At 43.1% G+C, this 27,780-nt stretch overlaps 1 protein-coding gene across 1 annotated transcript in view; it reads left to right on the top strand.

The window, feature by feature from the left end:
- The window catches only part of fat4 (FAT atypical cadherin 4), a 416,915-nt gene that overhangs the window by 381,261 nt on the left and 7,874 nt on the right, over positions 1-27,780 (top strand). The window contains exons 13-17 of the mRNA XM_070871826.1: positions 1,300-1,385; positions 15,345-15,524; positions 16,717-16,841; positions 22,629-22,846; positions 24,459-24,720. Coding sequence (XP_070727927.1) covers positions 1,300-1,385; positions 15,345-15,524; positions 16,717-16,841; positions 22,629-22,846; positions 24,459-24,720 — 871 coding nt within the window. The remainder of the gene's footprint in view (positions 1-1,299; positions 1,386-15,344; positions 15,525-16,716; positions 16,842-22,628; positions 22,847-24,458; positions 24,721-27,780) is intronic.

Consider the following 27,780-nt stretch of genomic DNA (forward strand, 5'->3'; position numbering starts at 1 on the left):
AACATCACTCCATCTTAGTTAGAAAACACTAATATGTTCCTGTGCTGAAAGAAATAAAAGAAATTCAGAGTGTAAAAAAGAGTTACAATAATAGACTGTCTGTTATTCAGTATGCAGACTTGTTTGAGCTAACAAAATATATCAGCACATGGTATGTAATGGGAAATAAATTGTAGAGATTGCACAGAGAACTTAAACAGTATTCTATTATAAGTGCTGAGAGAAATAGATTTTAAGTACAGAAAATTCAAGATCTATCTATAATTAACATATAACTGTCATGGTAATAGTTTTCATTATTTATGCGATTCTTTAAATGCTAAACAAACACAACTAAAAGCCTCAATCATAGACTGGTGTCTTGAAGCAAAGACCAGCTGATTTCAATTAAATCTTCAGCACACACGGTACTGTACTAGAATGGATAGGTTGCTTACATTGAACCATATGGCTCTTTTTTTCTTCATAGTCAGTAGGTCTCAAATGTCCAGTGTTTGGAGCAGGTTTTATTTTCAAATAATGATGTATTTATTGGCAAAGGGGAACTATCCCTATTTCTCAATCAGAGGATGATATTTAACATTAACAATGTTGCAACGTGGAATCGAATCTGCACCAATTCTAGTCGACCTTAAAGACACTGCAAAGGTGACCAGGATATAAGTGTCAAAAAACAATTTTTATTTTTACTGCAGTATAAAATAAATACTATGAGGGTTAAAGTTTTATTTAGAGACATTAAGAAACTATTCAAGTTATACTTTTTCAGTGTGCTATCACCGGTTTCTTTCCGAGCTGAATCACAATTCCTTCTCACCATTAATTATTTTATAAATAATATATAAACACATTTTGTAACATGTACAACTTTAGTATTTTTAAATCAGTTATAAAGGTAAATGGGAAGCATAGGCCTTTCTTTGACATGTTTTTCACAACATTTAATTGTTGAATTACTGAAATCAATAGGGGGTGGAATTGGTCTTTACCGGGACTGTAAAATGGGCTTACAGTGAATTGGCAATCCGTTTTACACCACGCATGATTTTCATCGTGTGTGGTGTAAACCGGGCTGCCAATTCACTATGAGCCCATTTTGCACGACTGGCGTAGACCAGTTTCACCCCCATTGTTTCAAATTTTCTATGCACAATAACTAGAAATTTTATGAGAACTCAAAGCAGTTTAGGCCTTTTTGCATTGCAAACATTGAAACTTCTGAAAGGGCCTCCGTGGGAAATGCTTAAGAATATTGTCAGGCTACATGAGGCTAAACTACATGATATTTCTCTCTACTAGGTGGCATCTCTCACAGTGGACTCATGTTCTGAAGATCAGGAAGCTGGTTATTGCACAGCTACCAGCTTGACATCAGCATCTGATTGGTAAGAATTCCTCTTTCAGCCCCCGCAAAGATCAGAACATTTTTCATGTCATTACACAAGATAGGATTGTAGCGACCTTGTGGTTGGCCATGTAATCACTGTGCTCTCAGTGTTACTTACAAAACTCATCCCGTGTTAGCACATAAAAAGTAGTTGGAATAGAGATATTGGCCTCAATTTTTACAGGGAGGTGGGGGGTGCGGGGGAGCCAGGTAGCGGGCGATGAACCTGACATGGTTGGGGACATAGAGGTTTTATCTGAACAATAGGGCCTCATGGGCAGATTGATCACTGACCGGCGGTCAGGGGGTGGAGGGGATTCCCTCGCAATGTGGTGGGAGGGGCAGGCCGGGGTTTCCACTTCATATGAGATGGTGGGGATGGTTTCCCCGAAGGTTCGAGAGAATCTCAATGCTGATGATTGGGGAAATGCCAGGGATAGGGATTTCCTGAAGATCAGGAATGCCAGGGTTGGAGGGGCCAAAGAATACCTTGAGCAGCCTGTGGGGAACATTCCTGCTCCTTCCAGGCCCACAAGGAGTTTAAAGCCAAGCAAAGTTTTAAAACTTAGCTGGGCATCTTCTGGCCAGTCGTCTCCTCCTGCTTTGTTGCAGCTACCGAGCAGCAGGCAGCATGGGACTCCCCCTGTGTGGACCTTAAAATTACCTTGCTGTGCCGAGGACATCATCGGGCCACGACTTTTGAATCTTAAGCAGGCCCCCGCCTGCTTTTAGTGGGAATCTCGTCCTGGGCCTGAATCTCTGCCATTAATATTGCCAGGAACGAGGCGGCTTGAAGATGGGATTTAGACTTTTAGGACTTTAACCCCTCGCTCAACCTTTTGCTGCTGGTGGAGGGAGCATGGGGAATGGGTGGTGTTAAAATTGAGGCCATTAGGTCATTACAGCTAGCTTATTTAGCTCTGTGGGAATTAGCAGCAATTGGAATGACTAAACTAATTGCTCATTCCTTACTGGGTTTTTGGGAGTTGTGCTGAGTGAAACCATAATTTTTTTAATTTTGTTTTATAATACATTTAAGGATTAATTTTGTCTGGAATCTGGGAATTTCTTACAAGAGAAGTGACATTGGGAATACCAATAGAAAGTGTGGGTAAACATTTGCTTTCCCACAATAGGCAGACCATCAAATTATCTGGAAAGCTCTTAAGTACATTTTCCTGCCCGTTAGTTATGCTGCGGGACCTAGGTTTACATCCAGTTCAGTTTGATGGGATCAAAGTCTTCTTTTGCTGACTGCTGTCAAGAGTTCTAAATCAAACAAGGTTTGACATTCACAATGCTGTTCCTAGTAGACTCAAGTTGACAGCATAAAACTGCCTCTAACTCATCACTAATTGGCAGTAATTCAGCTATTTCATTCAGAGGTCAGCCTGACAAATATTTTGAGTGTGGGAAATAGAAATGCGACACTGGTGCAATAAAGAGATCAACTCTGAGGCACATTATTAGCCAGGTGTAGGGGAGAACTGTTTATTACATCCAGACCATATGATGCCTGTGTGTGTGATATTGGGCACAAAAAGGCAAAAGTGTTAAATTCCCCTAGCAGCAGCATCCTACACCTTAATGCCCACAAATGTATACTGTCGGTTGATGAGATAAGATATTGAGATAGCTTTCAATCAGGAATGTGAATCCAGATGATTTTATTTCCTATGAATACTTTGTCAACTACATAAATGGAATTAGATTCTCATAGAACATCTGTATCTAAAATAATTTGTCAGATTTTGTACCATCAGAATTATTCATACTGGTGTTTTATGTAGCTACCAGCTAACAATCCAAAAGATTCTGACAAAAGGCACATATGAAACACCTGATTTGCATTTTCAAAATACGGAACTGTGTAGAGACACAACAAACAACAACTTGCATTTATATAGTGCCTTTAATGTAGTGAAACATCCCAAGGTGCTTCACAGGAAATAAATCAGACCAAACAATTGAGACAGAGCCAAAGAAGGAGCCATTAAGACAGATGACCAAAAGTTTGGTCAAAGTGGTAGGTTTTAAGGAGTGTCTTAAAGGGGGAGGGAAAGACAGAGAGGTTTAAGCATGGAATTCCAGAGTTTAGTGCTTAGATAGGAAATGGTACGGCCACCAATGGTGGGGCAAAGGAAGTCGGGAATGCACAAGAGGTCAAGAGTTCTTGAGAGGGGTGAGGCCGTGGAGGATTTGAACACGAGGATGAGAATTTTTAAATCGAGGCGTTCAGTGACTGGGAGCTAAGGTAGGTCAGCAAACACAGAGTTGGTAGGTGAATGGGACTTGGTGCGAGGCAGGATACAGGCAGCAGCGGTTTGGATGAAAACAAGATCCAATTTTACAATTGCCTACTACACTGGAGTCTAAAGACATACTGAATATTCCAGTTTTGCTCCATCATGAAGACACTTAGGTTTATATATGTGTGACACTGCAAAGACATCCCTGGTGCAGTGCTTCTATCCAAATATTTCTATTACACTGTGCTTGTAACTGAGTGATACCAGCTGTAATTTCTCACCTGCATCACTGACATTTGTTCCTCCATCACTAATTTCAGGCAATTTTAACTTCAGCAATCGTTTACATTTAGTTTTATTTTTCTTTCCAATTATCTACCTGAAAATACTGATTCATGCAGGTATGTGTATCCATGAGTGCCAGCAGCTCGCTGGTGCTTTAACCAAGTGCCCTTCTTCATGAATAAGCCCAGGCAGCCCATCTCTGTTCTCAGCAATTCTCTGCTAAAGGCATTTCCTGCAATAATTAATGTAGAACAATAGTGGTTTACAATGGCTATGAGTTTACTTTGTTCACCTTGGGTGACTGGAGAACCCACACTCCCTGTACAACTGATGCAATAATCAGACACCGCTGCGACTATGTAACATTCAGTGTCTGTATCAAGCAAATTCAAAAGCTAGAGTTGAGCTGTTGGCTGAACAATAAAATAAAAGCAAAAAACGCTGAAGATAGGTGGCAAATCCACGAACACCTTAAAAAAAGGTCAACAATTCAGGTGCAGTCGCTTCATCAGAACTGTTGGCAGTTGAATGTTTCCTATTTCACCAAGAAAGGGTTAACGTATGAAGTTTTGTTTCAACAAATCAAATCATATGTTAACAGCATTCCACAGTGTAATTTTCTATTTGTGGATACAGCTCACACTACTTATGAGAAAGCTGCCTGGAGAGTTAATTGAGCATGACTCTGGTAGCAATTTGGCTCTTTACACACCTGTAGTTCAGCTGTGTGGTATATTACTTTTAAAGGTACAATATGATTTCTGAAGGCTTACAGAAACAGAATTGTAAAACAAATCGCTAATTGCAGTTTAACATATCCTTTGTCTCTTCAGAAACCTTTCATATTTGTAACTTTCCAGGCAGCTTACCCATAAGTAATGTCAGCTGTGGCTCAGTTGGTAGCATTCTTGCCTCTGAGTCAGCAGGGCATGGATTTAAGTCCTGCTACAGAGACTTGAGCACAAAATCTAGGTTGATAGTTCAGTGCAGTACTGAGGGAGTGCTCCACTGTCAGAGGTTCTACCTTTGAGACATTAAAACAAGGCCCTGTCTGTCCCCTTGGTGGACATAAACGATCCCTATTTCGGGATGGCACTATTTCGAATACGAGCAGAGGTGCCCTGGCCAATATTTATCCCTCAACCAACAGATTAGCTGTTTGTGGGATCGTGCTGTGTGTAATTTGGCTTCCATGTTTCCTACATTACCACAGTGACTTTATTAGCTGTAAAGCGCCTTGGAACACCCCGAGGTCGTAAAAAGTACTATATCAATTTAAGTTCTTTCTTTAACAAATTTTGGAGGGAGGAGCAATCTATTTTTCTGATATTCCTATGTAATGGGCCAAATCTTGCTGGAGTGGGATATCTTGCAGCATGTGGCAATGGTTCGACTTTCTCCTGCAGCCTGCAGCTTGAAAAAGTTTGGGTCCGTAGCTTGTTGGAAGTGCGAGTTGATAACAGCAAGGTGAGGGCAATGGGGCATTTGGACCTTAGTGAACAGTGGGACCAACAGTTTATCTCATTAATCAACTAGATTCAAGGATAGAAAAAAAACCAGAGGTACAAAAAAGAAGGAGGGTGATTTAAAATGGGTGAATTAGCGTTAAATCAGGTACAGAAAGAGAATTAAAGAGAGGGGGGTAGAAATTCACCTCCGCCAGAAATGTGTTGCACCTACCGTTTTTCCTGTGTTTTTACCACCACGGTGGATAAGGTGGCCTCTTGTGCGAAATTCAGCTTTTGTGTGTTTTTTTCGAGCAGGACGGAAGCCGGTTATATATGGGGGTAGAAGTGGGGCGGAGAGCAGGAGATCGGTCATAAGAAGGACGGAGGTGGAGGCAGGGCAGTCTCTCCGCCGCTATCAGTCATCAGCATAGCACTAATGACGTCATCACGCGAGCGCGTCACCACGTCTCTCTCCTTCACTTAAAGAGGAGAACCGCTGCGAGCTCTGCGATTATTTTACTTGGGTCCACTGGGCCACCAGGGAGGATTTCGGCCGGGCCAGCAGCCTGGCACCCAAGAGGGCATAATTGTCGGGCCAATCTAGCAACAAAAATAAGATGGCGGCCGCGGCAGTGCGCCCTCCCCTTCAATTGCAGCCATGCCGCCATTTTGCACACACTGCAAACACAGTGCACCGCCAGAAAAAACTGTCGGGGGCACCGTGGGGCAGCCGCAAGATTTCTTTAGCTGAATTTTGCTTGCGGGGCAGGAGATCAGCGTTGTGCGCTTTGATGACATACTTAGGATGGTTCGGCAGCAGCGAGGCGGTATTGGGGACCACTGGAAAAACCACCGAGGAGAATTTCACGCATGGCCGCCGCTTTCTGGAGGTAACAGGTCTTATTGGGAAGCTGAATTTCGGCTCCAGGGAAAGAAAGATTGGATTAAGAGGGAGAGAGAAAAAGAAACAAAAAGGAAAAGTAAGAAAAACATTTTAAAATGTTAAATTTGAAAGCTTTACTACATGCAGGAATGTGATTGAACAGTTTAAATTGACCCCTTTCTGGGCCAGAGCTATTGATTGGCATTGCAGTAACAATTATCACATAAAAGGGTGCTTGTGCTCTGAATCACCAGCCAAAACTTTCTGTGTTGAGTTTAATGGGCAATTAATGTGTAAATCCAGCAAGTTCTTATAAATAATGGGGAGGCTCGGGGCGAGATTCTGCTTGTGCAAACCAAACGGCGGAGCAGTGTAAATCGAACAGCAAGTTCTAGAGATTCATAACTCACGGCATATCTTGTAATCCCCTGAATTTGCTGGCCGACTTGCGTATTGATAATGGGGTGCTTTATTAATGCATCATTTGGACCAGTGTATTTCTTTCAAAAGCAGTAAGGGAAATACTTGTATTTTTACTGTGCCAAAAGCACTTCACTTACAGTGAGTTACTTTGAAGTGCAGCAACTGTTGTCCTGTAAACAGTTACATCTGCTGGCAAATTATATTTAGAATTTGCATTTGTTTATTATTTCACTGAATATTTACAACTCTGCTCAAATTACATGAAACTATTTCATATATGATTTGTTCAGCACCAGTTGGAATATCATATACAAATACCAATGTGGTATTGTAACCTAAAGTTTGGTTTCTAGACATGATGCTGAGAATGACGTGAGTAGCACGTGTAGCGAGTTGGTCTTACCGCAGGTGAAGGGTCCACAGCCAGATAGGGAATGGAAGACCAGCAGGAAGAACAGTGCAAGGAAGGTAGTGCAGAGGTCCCCTGCAAAACACATACACTGCTTTGAGTACTGTTGAGGGGGATGACTCATCAGGGGAGGGCAGCAGCAGCCAAGTTCATGGCACCGTGGCTGGCTCTGTTGAACAGGAGGGGAGGAAAAAGAGTGGGAGAGCGATAGTGATAGGGGATTCAATTGTAAGGGGAATAGATAGGCGTTTCTGCGGCCACAACCGAGACTCCAGGATGGTATGTTGCCTCCCTGGTGCAAGGGTCAAGGATGTCTCTGAGCGAGTGCAGGACATTTTAAAAAAGGAGGGAGAACAGCCAGTTGTCGTGGTGCACATTGGTACCAACAACATAGGTAAAAAAAAGAGATGAGGTCCTACGAAACGAATTTAAGGAGCTAGGAGCTAAATTAAAAAGTAGGACCTCAAAAGTAGTAATCTTGGGATTGCTACCAGTGCCACGTGCTAGTCAGAGTAGGAATCACAGGATAGCGCAGATGAATACATGGCTTGAGTAGTGGTGCAGCAGGGAGGGATTCAAATTCCTGGGGCATTTGAACCGGTTCTGGGGGAGGTGGGACCAGTACAAACCGGACGGTCTGCACCTGGGCTGGACCGGAACCAATGTCCTAGGGGGAGTGTTTATTAGTGCTGTTGGGGAGGAGTTAAACTAATATGGCAGGGGGATTGGAATCAATGCAGGGAGACAGAGGGAAACAAAAAGGAGACAAAAGCAAAAGATAGAAAGGAGATGAGGAAAAGTGGAGGGCAGAGAAACCCAAGACAAAAAACAAAAAGGGCCACTGTACAGCAAAATTCTAAAAGGAAAAAGGGTGTTAAAAAAACAAGCCTGAAGGCTTTGTGTCTTAATGAAAGGAGTATCTGTAATAATGTGGATGAATTAACTGTGCAAATAGATGTTAACAAATATGATGTGATTGGGATTATGGAGATGTGGCTCCAGGATGATCAGGGCTGGGAACTCAACATCCAGGGGTATTCAACATTCAGGAAGGATAGAATAAAAGGAAAAGGAGGTGGGGTAGCATTGCTGGTTAAAGAAGAGATTAATGCAATAGTTAGAATGGACATTAGCTTGGATGATGTGGAATCTATATGGGTAGAACTGCAGAACACCAAAGGGCAAAAAACGTTAGTGGGAGTTGTGTACAGACCTCCAAACAGTAGTATTAATGTTGGGGAGGGCATCAAACAGGAAATTAGGGGTGCATGCAATAAGGGTGCAGCAGTTATAATGGGTGACTTTAATATGCACATAGATTGGGCTAACCAAACTGGAAGCAATAAGGTGGAGGAGGATTTCTTGGAGTGCATAAGGGATGGTTTTCTAGACCAATATGTCGAGGAACCAACTAGAGGAGAGGCCATCTTAGACTGGGTGTTGTGTAATGAGAGAGGATTAATTAGCAATACCGTTGTGCGAGGCCCCTTGGGGAAGAGTGACCATAATATGGTGGAATTCTGCATTAGGATGGAGAATGAAACAGTTAATTCAGAGACCATGGTCCAGAACTTAAAGAAGGGTAACTTTGAAGGTATGAGGCGTGAATTGGCTAGGATTGATTGGCGAATGATACTTAAGGGGTTGACTGTGGATGGGCAATGGCAGACATTTAGAGACCGCATGGATGAACTACAACAATTGTACATTCCTGTCTGTCGTAAAAATAAAAAAGGGAAGGTGGATCAACCGTGGCTATCAAGGAAAATTAGGGATAGTATTAAAGCCAAGGAAGTGGCATACAAATTGGCCAGAAATAGCAGTGAACCTGGAGACTGGGAGAAATTTAGAACTCAGCAGAGGAGGACAAAGGGTTTGATTAGGGCAGGGAAAATGGAGTACGAGAAGAAGCTTGCAGGGAACATTAAGACGGATTGCAAAAGTTTCTATAGATATGTAAAGAGAAAAAGGTTAGTAAAGACAAACGTAGGTCCCCTGCAGTCAGAATCAGGGGAAGTCATAACGGGGAACAAAGAAATGGCGGACCAATTGAACAAGTACTTTGGTTCGGTATTCGCTAAGGAGGACACTAACAACCTTCCGGATATAAGAGGGGTCAGAGGGTCTAGTAAGGAGGAGGAACTGGTAAATCCTTATTAGTCGGGAAATTGTGTTGGGGAAATTAATGGGATTGAAGGCCGATAAATCCCCAGGGCCTGATGGACTGCATCCCAGAGTACTTAAGGAGGTGGCCTTGGAAATAGTGGATGCATTGACAGTCATTTTCCAACATTCCATTGACTCTGGATCAGTTCCTATCGAGTGGAGGGTAGCCAATGTAACCCCACTTTTTAAAAAAGGAGGGAGAGAGAAAACAGGGAATTATAGACCGGTCAGCCTGACATCGGTAGTGGGTAAGATGATGGAATCAATTATTAAGGGTGTCATAGCAGCGCATTTGGAAAGAGGTGACATGATGGGTCCAAGTCAACATGGATTTGTGAAAGGGAAATCATGCTTAACAAATCTTCTGGAATTTTTTGAGGATGTTTCCAGTAGAGTGGACAAGGGAGAACCAGTTGATGTGGTATATTTGGACTTTCAGAAGGCTTTCGACAAGGTCCCACACAAAAGATTAATGTGCAAAGTTAAAGCACATGGGATTGAGGGTAGTGTGCTGACGTGGATTGAGAACTGGTTGTCAGACAGGAAGCAAAGAGTAGGAGTAAATGGGGACTTTTCAGACTGGCAGGCGGTGACTAGTGGGGTACCGCAAGGTTCTGTGCTGGGGCCCCAGCTGTTTACACTGTACATTAATGATTTAGATGAGGGGATTAAATGTAGTATCTCCAAATTTGCGGATGACACTAAGTTAGGTGGTAGTGTGAGCTGCGAGGAGGATGCTATGAGGCTGCAGAGTGACTTGGATAGGTTAGGTGAGTGGGCAAATGCATGGCAGATGAAGTATAATGTGGATAAATGTGAGGTTATCCACTTTGGTGGTAAAAACAGAGAGACAGACTATTATCTGAATGGTGACAGATTAGGAAAATCGGAGGTGCAACAAGACCTGGGTGTCATGGTACATCAGTCATTGAAGGTTGGCATGCAGTTAAGAAAGCAAATGGCATGTTGGCCTTCATAGCGAGGGGATTTGAGTACAGGGGCAGGGAGGTGTTGCTACAGTTGTACAGGGCATTGGTGAGGCCACACCTGGAGTATTGTGTCCAGTTTTGGTCTCCTAACCTGAGGAAGGACATCCTTGCTATTGAGGGAGTGCAGCGAAGGTTCACCAGACTGATTCCCGGGATGGCGGGACTGACCTATCAAGAAAGACTGGATCAACTGGGCTTGTATTCGCTGGAGTTCAGAAGAATGAGAGGGGATCTCATAGAAATGTTTAAAATTCTGATGGGTTTAGACAGGTTAGATGCAGGAAGAATGTTCCCAATGTTGGGGAAGTCCAGAACCAGGGGTCACAGTCTAAGGATAAGGGGTAAGCCATTTAGGACCGAGATGAGGAGGAACTTCTTCACCCAGAGCGTGGTGAACCTGTGGAATTCGCTACCACAGAAAGTTGTTGAGGCCAATTCACTAAATATATTCAAAAAAGAATTAGATGTAGTCCTTACTACTAAGGGGATCAAGGGGTATGGTGAGAAAGCAGGAATGGGGTACTGAAGTTGCATGTTCAGCCATGAACTCATTGAATGGCGGTGCAGGCTAGAAAGGCCGAATGGCCTACTCCTGCACCTATTTTCTATGTTTCTATGCTTAAGGGGGCTGAATTTCTGCTCTTTAAGGGAAAAACAGATGTTTTATTTACTTTATATAAGGTAATGCATAACAATAGTGGGAGTCAGTGCAGTAGTTTAATTGAACATCCTTGAGGATGAGGAACTTACATCGTTACAGACAAAAACCAGGGATGTGGGATTAAGTACGACTGCTCTTCCATAGTTCCAGCACAGGCATGATGGGCCAATTGGCCTCCCACTATGCTGTATGTTTCTATGAATAACATGGCCCATGCGAATGAATGTCACTGGGATTCTGAGATTGAATTACTGCAGTGAATGCTGCATTGATCTACCACCAATGAGAGATTGAGATGAGCTCCTGTGGATTTCAGGGCCTATGGCTGGAATTTTGTAGGGATCAGCGGGCACAATTGGTGGCAGGTCGGGTGAGAAAGTTTATTTTTTCACAGCGGGTCAGGACCCCACTGTGAACACGCTACCGCATGCCTTTCCCGTTGTCGGGTCTGTCAGCGACAGAGCCATTTAAGAATGATTTTCAGCTTACCTTTTGCATTTGACAGCTCGACAACGGGGCCCACGCCAGTCATGGACCACATCACTCTAAAGCTGAGGCGGGAGTTCAGTGGCCATTGAATCAGCTGTTGAATTGACAGCTTCAAATGTAATTCTCACAGAGATATCTTCCCTCAGCCACAAGCTGCTCCTCACTGCATTTCCACAACAGATTCAACATGTCGCAAGTCTTTACATAAGTCTCTCTCCAGTCTGACCTCATTACCTCTCTTACCATTGACAGATCACTTCTGTCATTCCTACTTCACTTGCCATCTATTCCCTCAGCATGGGTGCCCTTTATACTCTCTCACCATGGTCCTATCCCACCACAATCAGCCCCCAAATCAGAAGCACCAGGCACACCAGCAGCACCAACAACAACACCAACCTTCTCTGCAAGCAACTGATGCTGCACAGGACAGAGGGTATCAGCACCCAACCACATTGCTGCCCGGTAGGCCAGGGATGGCCTCACCATGGCCAGATGTATTTCACTTGGCGCTGTATACCCTGGCTGCCACTTGATGTGCCATGTTAGCATCAACAACATAACCCATCCCTACAATGCCCAAGCCATTCATTTCACACTCATCAGCATTACCATTCGGTCTCACCATTCATTCCAACTCACTAAACCACTTCCAAAGGTACACACAAATCTGTCCAAGAATGAAAAGTGTTGAAAATAAAGATTTCAATGTTTGACAGCACATTAACAGAAACTTTACATGAAAATTGCATAGAACAACACCCTTGTGTGTTGTTAGTTGATATGATTGCACTAGGATGAGGATTAGTGTGAGGGATGGTGAGTGAGATGGGGATGTGATAAAGATAGAGAGCGATGGGTGGAGGTGCAAGATAAGTTGCTGTGTGTAAAGATGTGCAGGAGTAGGGTTGGGAAGGCAGAGTGATGGGGATGTGATGAGAAGCTCATCAAGATGAGGTTGAGTGTGGCTTTGTACTAACATTTCATGATCTACTGAAATCATTGAAACATTTGCGGCACTGCACCCAGGTCCTCCTGACCACATCCCAGCTTGTGCTCTCCTCTACAATGTGAAACGAGGCTGTGTTGATCTTCTGGAGTGGTCTCTTCCACCCATGGGAAGGGAAGAGGACCTCCCTATGTGCTGTGACTCCCTCCATAAACATATGGAGGGAGTCATGGGAGAGCCTGGGTGCAACCTTGTGCCTTGGTGCAGTCATTGTCAGTGTTTGCAGCTGTAGAACACTGACAGCACAAATGTCTAATGTAAAGTTGTCCATGGTCCCTTTAAGGAAACCGTCTGATGACGCGTCATGAATGACGTCACCAGACCCGCTTCCTCTAATTGTCTGAGAAACACACTGGGCGAGCTTAACAAGCCCCATCAAGGGAAATTCATTTCACAGAGCAGGATGGAGCCAGCAGCGGGTTCAGGATCTGCCACCGACATCGCCCGCCATGAACCCGCTGAGGTCAGCAAAATCGCAGCCAGTGTGTTTAGTTTACTCCCAAACTGAGTGGGGGGGGCCAACACCCTAAGAGTGCATTTAATAAGCTGCTGCACCCGCACCCAGGAATGATCGCAATCCAATGAATGGTGAACCTTGTTGCTACTTTCCTGCAACTGGGGGCACAGTGCTAGTGGTAGCCACCTACAGTCATTGAGGCTTGTGTTCCAATGACAGCGGTTGCCACGGACAAGCTGGAGCTCGAGCTCAGCTCAAGCCATAGTGTGCAGATCCACACCGCTGGGAACGGAGCGTCCAAACTGCCTCCTGTCCTGCTGGAGGGGATGATCACTCCAACAGCTGGGAATACAGTCACAAATCAAGGCATCCACAGAGGAAAGGTCAGATGGTGTGAAGGCTTCTGGAGAAATGCTGGAAGAAGCAGTGTTCCTGCTGGTGTGTGTCTACTTGCTGCTGCTCCAGGGCCTCATCCAGCCCTTGCTACAACAGCTGGTGGTGGGGCCCACTCACCATCGGGACAATTTTAGTGCATACAGAACAAGGTAATAATTAACCTCAGTAAATGTCCCAGCCACAATTAGATCTGGGGCATAGAGTTTTGGTACAAACCTTGGTGATTATTGTTGCAGGCCACAGTTATTTTTACTAATAATGCCCAAATTATTGTACTATAACTATCAGGATTGAGCCTTGTCTAGTCCTGTGACACTGCTACCATTATTACTGTATATGTTATTTTAGGTGTGACATTAAAGCGCTCTTGTTCTATTCGAAAAGAATTCTGGGCAAAACTGTCAACTTTGGCAGGGTTGCAAACTAGTGGCATGTGGATTGGCCACCCGTTATACACCACCCATGATTTTCCTTTTCACTTGAAGTCAGTGGGGAGGAAAATCGGACAAGGTGTAGAACAGGTGGCTGATCGCTTGACACCCGCCAAAGTTGAAAGTTCCTGCCACTGTTTATCAGAAAAAGGACGGGTAGGGCGCCTATGTGGGACATAAATCTCTGAAGAAGGCTCAGCAAAAACGTTTGCAAAATCTCTGCTTTATAGTAATGTGCATCCGTATGCAATTTAAAGGAATTAACACATAGTCAACATTAATAAAATATTGAGGTCCTGTAAATAACATGATTCTGCTCCATGCAGTTTTCATATCTTCAAGTGTAAATTGAGGTCTTCAATAAAAGGCAGTGGCACTGGCTTGTGGGTATTTACAGAAGAACTTCTCAATCACTCATGATTTTGCTGCACTATGTAGTCATCTAACCACACACCGAGTATCAACAGGAATTGATGTTGCAATATTATTTGATAGAAGACACTGTATATGACTTGGTAAAAATCTTACATTACTATCAATGAGAAAACCCCTTAAAACACCAAAACACAGCAAAATAAACAAATAAAACACCTCATATTTAAAATTAATTGAAATTAAATGTAATTAAATATTTTAGAAAAAAATGTTTTTTGGAATTTTTTTTAATGTGTTTTAATAGGGTTAAAAATAAACTTACCTTAAAGGGTTTTTAATATAAAAATGAATGTTTAAATGTAATTTTTATATGTTTTAAAAGTGTTATGCTGGTAAAAGTAGACCATATGCCTGCTTTTACCAGGCGTAAAAGTTTGAAGGACATTCACTGTGCAAGAGTTAGGAAAATGAACCAATCTCTGCCCCACGGATGTCCTTCTCCCGAGTATGCGTAGATTCTGTTCGAAGAAATCTTGACAGATCAGAAAAGCCGGTTCTCGACGCATCGTGCCCCGAGAACCGGCTTTTGCGAGGCCTCACAGGGTGCGTGTGCACTTCGTACGGACCCGGCGAGGCTGCAATTTTCGGCTTATTATTTTCAGCACAAAAACAGGCCCTCTAGCCCAACAGGTCAACGCTGGTGTTTATGCTCCATCTGAGCCTCCTCCCACCCTCCATCCTCTAACCGCATCAACATATCACGCTATTCCTTTCTCCCTCATACGTTTATCTAGCTTTCCCTTTAAATGCATTTATGCTAGTCACCTCAACTACTCTCCTGGTAGCAAGTTCCACATTCTAACCAGTCTCTGGGTAAGAAGGTTTCTCCTAAATTCTTAATTGCATTTATTATTGACTATCTTATATTTATGGCCCCTAGTTCTGGTCTCCCCCACAAGTGGAAACATCTTCTCTATGCTTGCCCTACCAAACCCTTTCCAAATCTTAAAGACCTCTATCTGCGCACCCCTTGCCCTAGTCAGTGCATGGTTGTGGGTGGCTGGGGGACTGATGAGAAAAGAGGGTGATTTTGTACCCTAGAAAACCTAACGGGATTGTGACATAAGAGCTAAAGAGATGCAGTTGTTAGAGCTATATATTGATTAATCCATTTAGATGAGACGTGACTATGTTAGAGGGTTCATATGCTCCTTTAGAGAAATGAAGTTATGTTTTTAGTTTGTGTATGTGTAACTTGACTCTTCATTTATTTACTTTGTGTTGCAGGACACTGGAAGTGCAACCCAACAGATTAACAGTAGGAGGAATCCGATCAATAGAACCAATTCTTCAAAGGAAAGGTCAGGTGGTCACCCATGATTTTGTTGGATGCGTGATGGAATTTGCTGTCAATGGTCGTCCCCTGGAACCCAGTCAAGCTCTGGCAAACCATGGAATTCTGGACAGGTCTGGCATTTGAGAATAAAATTTTTTATATGTTCTTTCGAATCAAGTACAGTGTGTAAAATATCTAGAGCATTCATATGATATTCTCTATCCCCTGTTTTAATGGCAGCATTAATAGGTTTATGTTTCTGTTAAAATAGCACAGAGGAATGTTGTACCAATATGCTGTGGTTTTTCCCATTAACACCTCCAACAGTAATTTATAGGCTTTTTCACTTGGAATTTATGAATTTGAAAAAGGTGATTGGAACTCAAAATAGATTTTTTTTTGTTTAATTCACTTTTATATAAATTTAAATTACAGATTTATGCTATATTCTAGCGGGCCTGTTTAAATTGAAATATTGAAGTTTGTATGTTGAGCAAAAGATGTAAGAACTGTGAAATATCAAGTTTTACTTCTTATCCTTGTTATCTTTTGCCTTTTTTACATTTTGTCCTTTTTTAACTATTTTTCCCTTTTCTACCCTTTCTCCCCTTTTAAATCAAATCTGTAATCCATAATACACAATTCTGTTTTTAATGTCGGTATTGAGCAATGTATCTTTAGTTGGCAAGACTAGTATTGCAAAAAGTAGTGAAAAATAATGCTTGAAGTCCAGTTATGCTTGGGACAAGAAACCACTTACGTAAAAAGCAGCAACAATTTATATTTTTGGCCTTGGTGCTATTATGAGCTCCCAGCTATTAAGAGGACTCACTTTTGCATCATTCCATTAGAGGAAAATCAAGGAACTCAGTGAAAAAAGAGCCAAACTACTTCTCTCATTACCAGCCTGTTCCCTTTTTCGTGCCCTAGCATGGCAATGGGCTCCATAGTTTTGCCACTGATGAGGAAGTGAAAGTGCTATCTTGGTATGTGCTGGGGAAAATTCAATAATCAATAGCATTGGCCGACCAGCAATGATGTTGCTGTAATAAAAACAGAAAATGCTGGAAATATCAGCAGGTCAGGCAGCATCTTTGGAGTTAACGTTTCAGGTCTGTAACCCTTTGTCAGAACTGGAAAAGTTTGAGATGTCACAGATGCTTAAGGAAGTGCAGGGGCATGTTGCTTTGCCTGTTTGGAAACTTTGCCCACAGTATACATGTGACAATTGAAATTTTTAGTCATGGCAATATTGATTTTAAATACTTTTAGCTTTGTTGCCTGTTAGATTAATTTACTACTTGAAATTTTATTTTATTTCAGGTGTCTCCGAGTGGAAGGAGTTTGTCTAAATAGCCCCTGCCAACATGATAGCTCATGTGTGGATTACTGGTCATGGCAGCAATGTAATTGCAAGCACGGATTTACAGGGAAATATTGTGAAAAATGTAAGGCTTGAATTTTGGGAAAATCTTATTTATTTATCTATAATGTTTGATGTTCCATACTTCACCACATAAAACAAGAAAATCAATGTACAGGGAGAGAGGGGAAAAGATGGAGTACTTCTTAATGGGGGCAGAGGGAGTTCCAACTCGAGCCTTTTGAGGAGATAGCAGTTGTGATTGTTTAGTACTGTGAAGAATATAATTAATTCTGACTATTTAATAAAACTGGGTGTCAAGGTCCTGCATTGTGACTTCAAGATTTTGAGTTGCTGGTCTGAATTCGAAATGAAGAAGTTGCTCATTATTGCAACATAGAAACATAGAAAATAGGTGCAGGAGCAGGCCATTCAGCCCTTCTAGCCTGCACCGCCATTCAATGAGTTCATGCACCGCCATTCAACTTCAGTACCCCCTTCCTACTTTCACGCCATACCCCTTGATCCCCCGAGTAGTAAGGACTTCATCTAACTTCCTTTTGAATATATTTAGTGAATTGGCCTCAACTACTTTCTGTGGTAGAGAATTCCACAGGTTCACCACTCTCTGGGTGAAGAAGTTTCTCCTTATCTCGGTCCTAAATGGCTTACCCCTTATCCTTAGACTGTGACCTCTGGTTCTGGACTTCCCCAACATTGGGAACATTCTTCCTGCATCCAACCTGTCCAAACCCGTCAGAATTTTAAACGTTTCTATGAGGTCCACTCTCACTCTTCTGAACTCCAGTGAATACAAGCCCAGTTGATCCAGTCTTTCTTGATAGGTCAGTCCCACCATCCCGGGAATCAGTCTGGTGAATCTTCGCTGCACTCCCTCAATAGCAAGAATGTCCTTCCTCAAGTTAGGAGACCAAAACTGTATACAATACTCCAGGTGTGGCCTCACCAAGGCCCTGTACAACTGTAGCAACACCTCCCTGCCCCTGTATTCAAATCCCCTCGCTATGAAGGCCAACATGCCATTTGCTTTCTTAACCGCCTGCTGTACCTGCATGTCAACCTTCAATGACTGATGTACCATGACACCCAGGTCTCGTTGCACCTTTCCTTTTCCTAATCTGTCACCATTCAGATAATAGTCTGTCTCTCTGTTTTTACCACCAAAGTGGATAACCTCACATTTATCCACATTATACTTCATCTGCCACGCATTTGCCCACTCACCTAACCTATCCAAGTCACTCTGCAGCCTCATAGCATCCTCCTCGCAGCTCACACTGCCACCCAACTTAGTGTCATCCGCAAATTTGGAGATACTACATTTAATCCCCTCGTCTAAATCATTAATGTACAATGTAAACAACTGGGGCCCCAGCACAGAACCCTGCGGTACCCCACTAGTCACTGCCTGCCATTCCGAAAAGTACCCATTTACTCCTACTCTTTGCTTCCTGTCTGACAACCAGTTCTCAATCCACGTCAGCACACTACCCCCAATCCCATGTGCTTTAACTTTGCACATTAATCTCCTGTGTGGGACCTTGTCGAAAGCCTTCTGAAAGTCCAAATATACCACATCAACTGGTACTCCTTTGTCCACTTTATTGGAAACATCCTCAAAAAATTCCAGAAGATTTGTCAAGCATGATCTCCCTTTCACAAATCCATGCTGACTTGGACCTATCATGTCACCATTTTCCAAATGCGCTGGTATGACATCCTTAATAATTGATTCCATCATTTTACCCACGACTGAGGTCAGGCTGACCGGTCTATAATTCCCTGCTTTCTCTCTCCCTCCTTTTTTAAAAAGTGGGGTTACATTGGCTACCCTCCACTCGATAGGAACTGATCCAGAGTCAATGGAATGTTGGAAAATGACTGTCAATGCATCCGCTATTTCCAAGGCCACCTCCTTAAGTACTCTGGGATGCAGTCCATCAGGCCCTGGGGATTTATCGGCCTTCAATCCCATCAATTTCCCCAACACAATTTCCCGACTAATAAAGATTTCCCTCAGTTCCTCCTCCTTACTAGACCCTCTGACCACTTTTATATCCGGAAGGTTGTTTGTGTCCTCCTCAGTGAATACTGAACCAAAGTACTTGTTCAATTGGTCTGCCATTTCTTTGTTCCCCGTTATGACTTCCCCTGATTCTGACTGCAGGGGACCTACGTTTGTCTTTACTAACCTTTTTCTCTTTAGATACCTATAGAAACTTTTGCAATCCGCCTTAATGTTCCCTGCAAGCTTCTTCTCGTACTCCATTTTCCCTGCCCTAATCAAACCCTTTGTCCTCCTCTGCTGAGTTCTATATTTCTCCCAGTCCCCAGGTTCGCTGCTATTTCTGGCCAATTTGTATGCCATTTCCTTGGCTTTAATACTATCCCTGATTTCCCTAGATAGCCACGGTTGAGCCACCTTCCCTTTTTTATTTTTATGCCAGACAGGAATGTACAATTGTTGTAATTCATCCATGTGTATTTTCACAGATGGACAACTAAATCCCTAATATATTATGAACCTGAAAGAAAAACATAATGGTGATAGAACCTCAGTTCTATAGCATAAGGCACTGGCAGTCAGCCAAGCTGGTACAAGTGGTCTCAATGTCCTAGGAGGCTGGGGACCTTCTCACTCAGCATCTCACTGTGGACTGAGAAGTTTATTATCACATGCCTTACTACAGTTGAACCTAACAATTGGTATGAATTGACCCAGTAACCCAAAACATTTAGAGATGCATGATGGATCAGTATGTGACCCCACTGTTTCTGCTGGCCTCATAGGATGACAATAATAAGCTGAAATGTTTCATCACCATCGTATATTTTTGTTCAGGGGTTCTATATTACACAAAATAAGAACTTCTATTCAGATCCAACAAATAAATGCAGAAAGGCCTGGTGCAGAATGGACATAATATAGGAGCCATTGTGAGAACTATGATCATGTAAAGTTGTTAAGAGTAACACCTTTATAATCTCATTTTCATCACATTATAAAGGGCCCAAGTTTCCACAGGATAAAAAACGGGCGTCCCTCCGAGCTGGGCGCCCGTTTTTCACGCCTAAAACGGCGCCAGAAAAAAAATGCGCTATTCTCGAGAGCTTTGCAGCTCCTTGTCTGTTTGGCGCGGCGCCCAGGGGGGCAGAGCCTACACTCGCGCTGATTTTGTAAGTGGGAGGGGGCAGGTACTATATAAATTGGTTTTTTTCCTGCCGGCAACGCTGCGCATGCGCGTTGGAGCGTTCGCGCATGCTCAGTGTGAAAAAAACATTGGCACGCGGCCATTTTTGTAGTTCTTTGTAGCTGTTTAATTTTTGAACATTTTTTAATAAAAGCACATTGCCATCAGCACATCACCCTTCTCACTGTCTCCTTCCCCTCCCTCCCCTCCGCGGCAACAAACTGCTGTCTCCTTCCCCTCCCTCCCCTCCACAACAACAACCCACTGTCTCCTTCCCCTCTGCGTCAACAAACGGCTTTCTCCTCCCCCCCCTCCCGCTCAGCAGCACGAATGGCTTTCTCCCCCCCCCCCCCCCCTCCCGCTCAGCAGCAACGAACAGCTGCAGAATTCTCCCTGGCTGAAGCACTTTCACACAGGTAGGAAGATGGTTTATTTAATCTTTTCTTTGCTTATAAATGTTTATTCAGATTGGATTTATTTGTATAATATTTGTAGAAGTATAAATAAGGATTTATTGTAGAATTTAATGAGTTCCCTTCCCCCCCCCCCCCTCCCCCCCCCACCTCGTTCTGGACGCCTACTTTGTAACCTGTGCCTGATTTTTTAATGTGTAGAACAGGTTTTTTCAGTTCTACAAAATCTTCACTTGCTCCATTCTACTTTAGTTTGGAGTACGTTTTCACTGTGGAAACTTTGAAATCAGGCGTCAGTGGCCGGACACGTCCTCTTTTGAAGAAAAAATTCTGTTCCAAAGTAGAACTGTTCGACCTGATTGGAACTGCAGAAAAAAAAATGTGGAGAATTGCGATTTCTAAGATAGTCCGTTCTCCACCAGTTGCTCCTAAAAAATCAGGCGCAAATCATGTGGAAACTTGGGCCCAAAGTATTGGCATTTAATTATTTCTTTTCTGCACTTCCAGTTCGGCCTTGTCATATTATGTACTATGTCGGACTGAGAAGGCAAGTGACCTGCTCCCAGGCGTTCACCAATCCCCTCTGAAACTAGCTAATAAGCATTGCTGTCTCTTCAGCTTTCTTTCTAATGTGTGCTCTAATGTCATCACGTGGTAAGGTGACTGGCAGTGAACTAGATTGATAGAAATTTCAGCACAAAAAGAGGCCATTGAGCCCATCATACCTATGTCAGTACTAGTTCCACACCATAGCTAACTATTCTAATCCTATTTCCCTTCTCTTTCTCCATACCCTTTTTATTTTTCAAGTATTTAATTCCCTCTTAAATGCCAAGATTGACTCAGGTTCAATAGTCATTTGTAATATTTTACTTATTTTAATAACTCTTTGCATGTAACAATCTGTTCTAAATGTTCCCTTTATGCTTTTATAGATTTATTCCTATGACCTCTTGTTGCCAATTCACCAACCAATGGAAAATGATCTTTCACTATTTGGCCTAGTCCTGCATCTACTTTCTATCGGCCCAATTTTCCCCCCAAAATTTGCTCCAGAGTAAGTGAATTAGGTACGATTTTTTTTTAGGTCAGTTTTTTTTTCAAAATGGGGCGATCCCAGACTCTTATGCCAGTTTTGGCCATTTATACCACTTTGGCCAGCAAAAACTTACTCCAAATCGACTTAGGTCAGCATGTGTGGCCAGCTCTGAAAAACCTTGCGGGCAGTTAAGAAAAAGCAGCGCACATTCGGCAGACATTAGGGCAGGGATAGGGGAGGGAAGGGAACTGGAGAGGACCTCAACAACCAAGCACCAAACATTGCAAGGAAAAGCTCAAACAATTAAAATAGTAATAAAACTGAAGTAAATCCTACCGGAGAAATGCGAGCTGCTGGCCGCGATGTCACGGGGGGAGGGGGGGTTTAGCCAGAGAAAGAGAGAGAGAGAGAGAGAGATGCTGGTATACAAAATACTCTTTCTCCGTCCCCGTACCCCCCCAAAACTCTCCTCCCCCCCCCCCTTCCCCAATACACTCTTTTCTCTCCCCCACCCCGCCCTCCCCCCCAAAACCAAAACTCTCAAGCACACACAGCCACTAAATAAAAAATAGAATCGAAGTCCTACCTCGCCCGGGAACTCAGCGGGCCGGCCGGCCAGCCAGTGCAGGAGGCCACTCGGCCGGGGATAGGGTGCGGCAAGATCGGGTGTCCCTTCGGCCTGGGATAGGGGCTGCGCGCATCAGGTCCTGCTCACAGCCCACAGGACGCGCTGGGAGGGCAGGAGCATGCATGCAGTCCTCACTGAGCGTAGGTGCCGGCAGTGCTTTCTGCACTGGCCTTTTGCTCCTTCCCCCCCCTTCAGACTGCAAGCCACGCCACAACTCTGGGGACTCCGAAGAGCGGCCAGGATGGGCCCCCTTTTTCTGGCGCCCTTTCCAGCACGCAAAGTCAGCGCGCTTCAGGTCAGTGCGCCAAAAAAACAGCTTGGGCAATGTTGGGCCCTATGTTTCTATGTCCTTTTAAACCCTTTTAAAATTTGGACATTTCTGTTAGATAAGCTATTAACTTACTCTGCTCCAGTGAAAACAAAATTAATATTGACTGGTGCATTGTGTAATTTGATGTATTTAAACATAATCACCAATTCCACATCATTGACAATTAACTTTTTGTAACAAGTGCTGTGTAAGCTCTTTCCAAATGTTTCAAATTGATCTTCATTCCGTTCAAAAATGTGGTTCTTCTAGTGGTCAACGTGAACACTGCATTGTCATTGGATGGTAGGGGACGCCTGGACTATACGATTAATCAGAATCAGAAGCGAGACTATTTACTAAAGCAGAGTTTGAAAGGGCAGCCTCCTGATCCTGTGAGTGCAAGCAGCCTGGACATAAAGTTCAGAACAAGAAGCAAAAATGGCATTTTAATTCATGTCCAGGAAAACAGCAATTATACTACTGTGAAGGTAAGATTAAAGCTAGTTTTAGATGATTTGATTAGACTGCATGCACTGCTATGGTTTTAATCATTGTTCCCATCACCCATGTCCTTTCTTCATAAAGTATTGGTCACACTGCTGGGAGGTTTAACTAGTGCTGGGCCTTGTGCCAAAAACATCCTTCATCTTAACTCTTGCCAGCTAGTTACAGGGTACATGATAGAGTCCCCAGTCCAGCTCCATAAGCCAAGACTTTGTACAAAGGGTTCATCAGGAATGGGAGAACAGTGCATTTTGTTTATAACATCTATATCATAGCTAAAAGCCATCAACAAAAAAACAAATAGCCCTTCAAAAATTGTGCATGGTGCATTTTTTTTTAAATCCACAATGTTTAGCAGTTGAAATATCAAATACGCAATGTGATTTATAATAGACTCCTTCATTCAGGGTAATTCACGAAAGACAGGTGAATGTTAGAAATCTGAATAAAACCAGGAAATGCTAGAAATGTACAGATCAATCAGCAACTGAAAAGAGAAAAGACAGATGAATACTTTTGTGAAATCCTAATGAAGGATTGTGTATTTTCAATATTTTACATTTTTTACACTTTACAAGTCTCTTCCAAATGTACTTATGTTCAGTCGTCATTTTCAGAATATCTTCTTGATTTTAGCAGTTTTTGAACATCTCACACATCTCATTAGTTTATTATTGAAGCATCCACCCTATAGTATCACGCATATAGTGCAGAACTCCAGTTACTAATACTGGAACCAGTCACCTTTCATAGGATGTTCTGTAATGTTGTTCATATAAAGCAAAACAAAGTAAAATAATAATACAAATTTGTGTAATGAAAAATAGACTTGTTTGAAATTCTTTGTATAAAAAGAACAAAAGTGTTACAGCTGTTTTGTCCAGAAACCTTTCCGAATAAGTAGGTTTCATTTTTCAATGACAAAGTTCACATTGTATGCAAAGTACTGCATGTAGACTTGGAGTAACCCAAGGAGTCAAACGGGCCTTCAGATATATGTAAATGATACGGCCATCCACTCAGTGAGATGATTATTAATGAAGACAGGCTGGTGTGCAATAGACTGTACAAAGGGAACCTGATATCAGAACATTCAGGGAGGTTGCATACCATCACTCTGTGTCAGGCAAAAGTAAATGATGAAATTTGGCGTATTTGTTTTTCTATAGAGTGATCTGACCCAACACTACTTAAAAACTACATGTCGCAAATCATATGAAAATTTCTGCATATTTGACAAAGTAGCTTGACTTAATAGACATTCAGTTTTTTTTAAAATTGAAAGTGGCATAATTCCAAATGGTCAAAGCATTTATTAGCTTTTAAAGAATTTAACTGTAATTCAAATTATAGTTGTATAATACATATGGTTCTAATACTGGATATTTATTATAGTACAGGAGAATGATTTAAAAGGGTTTGCAATGAGAGCAAGGATCTCAATGTAGAATTAGCTAATGAACCTGACATCCTATTGAGCAAGAGTACACCAAAATGATCATTGCACTCAGCAACTTTTACGTTGAGTCAGCCTCTGATATGGTTGGTTTAAGTATAATGTACTAACAGTTACGTGCTTTTTTTCTTTTCCTGTAGGTGAAAAATGGGAAGGTACATTACACCTCTGATGCTGGTGTTGGTGGAAAAGTAGAAAGGAATATTCCCGAAGTTTCTGTATCTGATGGCCAATGGCATACTATCGTGATTGAGAAAAATGGATCCATTACCACCTTTTCAATTGACAGCATCTATACTAGAGAAATCCATCATAACACACAGGATTTTGGAGGATTAAACGTCCTCACTGTATCCCTTGGGGGCACACCTCCAGGGCTGAATTACCAAAGTACTGATCCAGGTGGGTAATTATGTACCTGAGATATTATCTACCCACAAGTCTTCTGGTTGAGCATGAAGCATTTATTATCAATGCATAGAAAATACTCTGACATTATTATGAACTCATTTTCATACACCAAAGATTTAGGGCCTGAGAATGAATGGTGGAGACACATGGATGGATAGATATTATAGAATTCAGCTTAGATACTTAAGAGAATCAAGGACTCTTCAAGCAGAACTTTCCCTCAAGAGATTAAGAGCTGGGTCATGGGAGGATAGTTTGCACATGATCTGTAGAAAGAGCAGGCTTGATAATGGCCTTTTCGTATTTCATGATTTCTCAAGTTCTCAAAAATTATGGTGATAAGTTTAAAAAATGCAGTGTTGTAAACAGTACAATGAAAGTCAATCTCCCATGGTGTTGTACACAAGACCAAGTGTAGATTTCAGATGAAGCAGGGTTAGAGAGTGGGGAATAATGGGAACAGGGGCCAGGATTTTACTAACCTGGGCGGGTCCGTGGCGGACGACGTCGGTGATGGGTCCTGACCCCACTGCTGGCTCCATCCCTTTGTATAGAATGAATTTCCTTTGATTGGGTTTGTTAAGCCCACCCAGCGCGTTTCTCAGCTAATTAGAGGTAGTGGGTCTGGTGACGTCATTCATGGCACGTCATCAGCCGGTTTCCTTAAAGGGACCATGTCCAAATTTATTTTGATCTTTTTTCTGTCAGTGTTCTACAACTGAGGTGCTGAAAACACTGACAAGCACTGCACAAAGGTGCACGGCTGCACCGAGGCTCCCTCATGACTTCCTCCATATGCTTATGCAGGAAGTCACAACACGCAGGGAGGTCCTCGTCCCTTCCCTTGGGCAGAAGAGACTTCCCCAGGAGATCAACACAGACTGGTTGCACATTGCAGAGGAGGGCACAAGCAGGGATGTGGTCAGGAGGACCTCGGTGCAGTGCCACAAATGCTTCAATGATCTCAGTAGATCACGAAATGTTAGTACAAAGCCACACTCAACCTCATCTTGCGATGCCTCTCATCAGATCCCCATCATTCTGCCTTCCCTACCCTACTCCTGTACATCCTTACTCATACCAACTTACCTTGCACCTCCATCCCTCTCCATCTACATTATCACATCCCCATCTCATTGCCACTCCTCACACCCTCATCCTAGTGCAATCATGCCAACTAACAAAACACAATGGTAGGCATTTTGGTCTTTTAGCCAATGTTAATGTAAAGTTTCTGTTAATGTGTTGTCAAACATTGAAACCTTTATTTTCAACATTTTGCATTCTTGGACAGATTTGTGTGCACCTTTGGAAGTTACTTAGTGAGTTGCAGTGAATGGTGAGACAGAACAGTGATGAGTGTGAAAGGAATGGCTTGGGTGTTGTAGGGATGTTTTATGGTGTTGGTGTGGGGTGGTGCCAACCTGGTGCATCATGTCGCAGCCTGTGTGTACAGCAGCAAGTGAAGTTAATCTGGCCCTGGTGAGGCCATCCCTGGCCTCCTGGGCAGCAATATGGTCGGGTGCTAATGCCCTCTGTCCTGTGCAGCATTAGGTGATTGCGGAGAATGTTGTTGTTGGTGCTACTTGTATGCCTGATACTGCTGGTGTTGGGGTTGATCGTGGTGGGATTCTGACTAAGGTGACAGGGGCTGAACTTGGTGAAAGCCAAGTGCCGCCCAAAGGACCGCCGAGAGACCGGGTGGTACTTTGCCAGGAAGATTCCTCTAAAATATATGGCAGTACCACCCGGCGGCAAAATAATGACATGCCATCAATCTGGGCAGGAGTTCCCAATCTCGCCAAAGTGCCGCCGAGGATTGAGTCGGGCCCAGGGAGGGGGGAAACACTTAAAAATAAAAATTTTCATAAAAAAATAAAAAAAACACTGGAATACCTTCAGGGGACTCTATACGCAAAATCGCTAGAAAAAATGTTTTCTCTAAATTCACTAACCTTTTTTTGCAGGTGGTCTTACTTACCGTTGGGGTTCGGCCTGCCTTCACGCAGTGGTCCTTCCCCCTGCTGTTGCCAACTTTCGCCCGCACCAATATGGCAGCTCAGCGGGCGGGGGCGACACTTACACGACTTGCTCGCCAGCGGGCGGTTCCCAGCGGTACTCCCTTCCCGCCGGCGGGAGACCTAGAGGAATCTGCTACCGTTGGGAGACCGCCCAAAAAACTCAGCGGCAGTAAGGCCACCAAGTTCGGGCATAAATTGGGAGGGGTGAGACAATAAAAAAATTTAAATATGAAGATGAGAATTTTTAACTTAAGGCATTGAAGGACTGGAAGCCAATGGTTAGTGATGATAGGAATGATGCGTGAGCAAGACTTTTTGCAGGATTGGACATGGGAAGCAGAGTTTTGTATGAGCTGAAGGGTGATGGCAGGGAGGATGGCCTGGAGGACCATTGGAATAGCAGTTAGTTGTGTTATACTAGACCTATGAGTGCTTGATGCTGACAGTACATGGCTGAATTGGAGCAGGAATTATGGCAGGGTACAGCTCCACTGACTCACCAGCATCCGCTACTACCTCTGGTATATTTTTCCAGAAGTGCTGTCCAATGAATATGATGGGCAGGCATATGCAAATTATATGAGAAAATGAATACGTCCCATGATTAATGCCTTAGCAGCACTGGATGTCAGGATTCCTGTTGTGTTTCTCGCACTCAGAACTGCTAAGGAAGTGAGTTTCCAAAATAAAAGGGTCACCTTGCTTAGTGCAGTCAGTTATTATCCAGTACACTGGGTAATGTTGGAGATTGGAAATAAATTCAACGATAAGCCAACAACACTGCTCTCCAGCAGGAGCCACAACTATTTTCCTCTCCCTTTCCACAAATACTGCTAGAAGCCTGCCACCAATATTGAGATTAGCCTGACCCCAGTAGATCGACCAGCGTCCGAGCAAGGACACAATGGCAGGCTGAAGTCCCACTCCAGCACATTTCTAGTGGGAGCTCCATCACCAATAAAAATCTAGGCCACGTTTACGATGCCCTGGCCAATATTTATCCCGCAATCACAACATCCAAAAACAGATT

The sequence above is a fragment of the Pristiophorus japonicus genome, chromosome 2, assembly GCF_044704955.1.
Source record: "Pristiophorus japonicus isolate sPriJap1 chromosome 2, sPriJap1.hap1, whole genome shotgun sequence".
In the NCBI taxonomy this organism is placed as follows: domain Eukaryota; kingdom Metazoa; phylum Chordata; class Chondrichthyes; family Pristiophoridae; genus Pristiophorus; species Pristiophorus japonicus.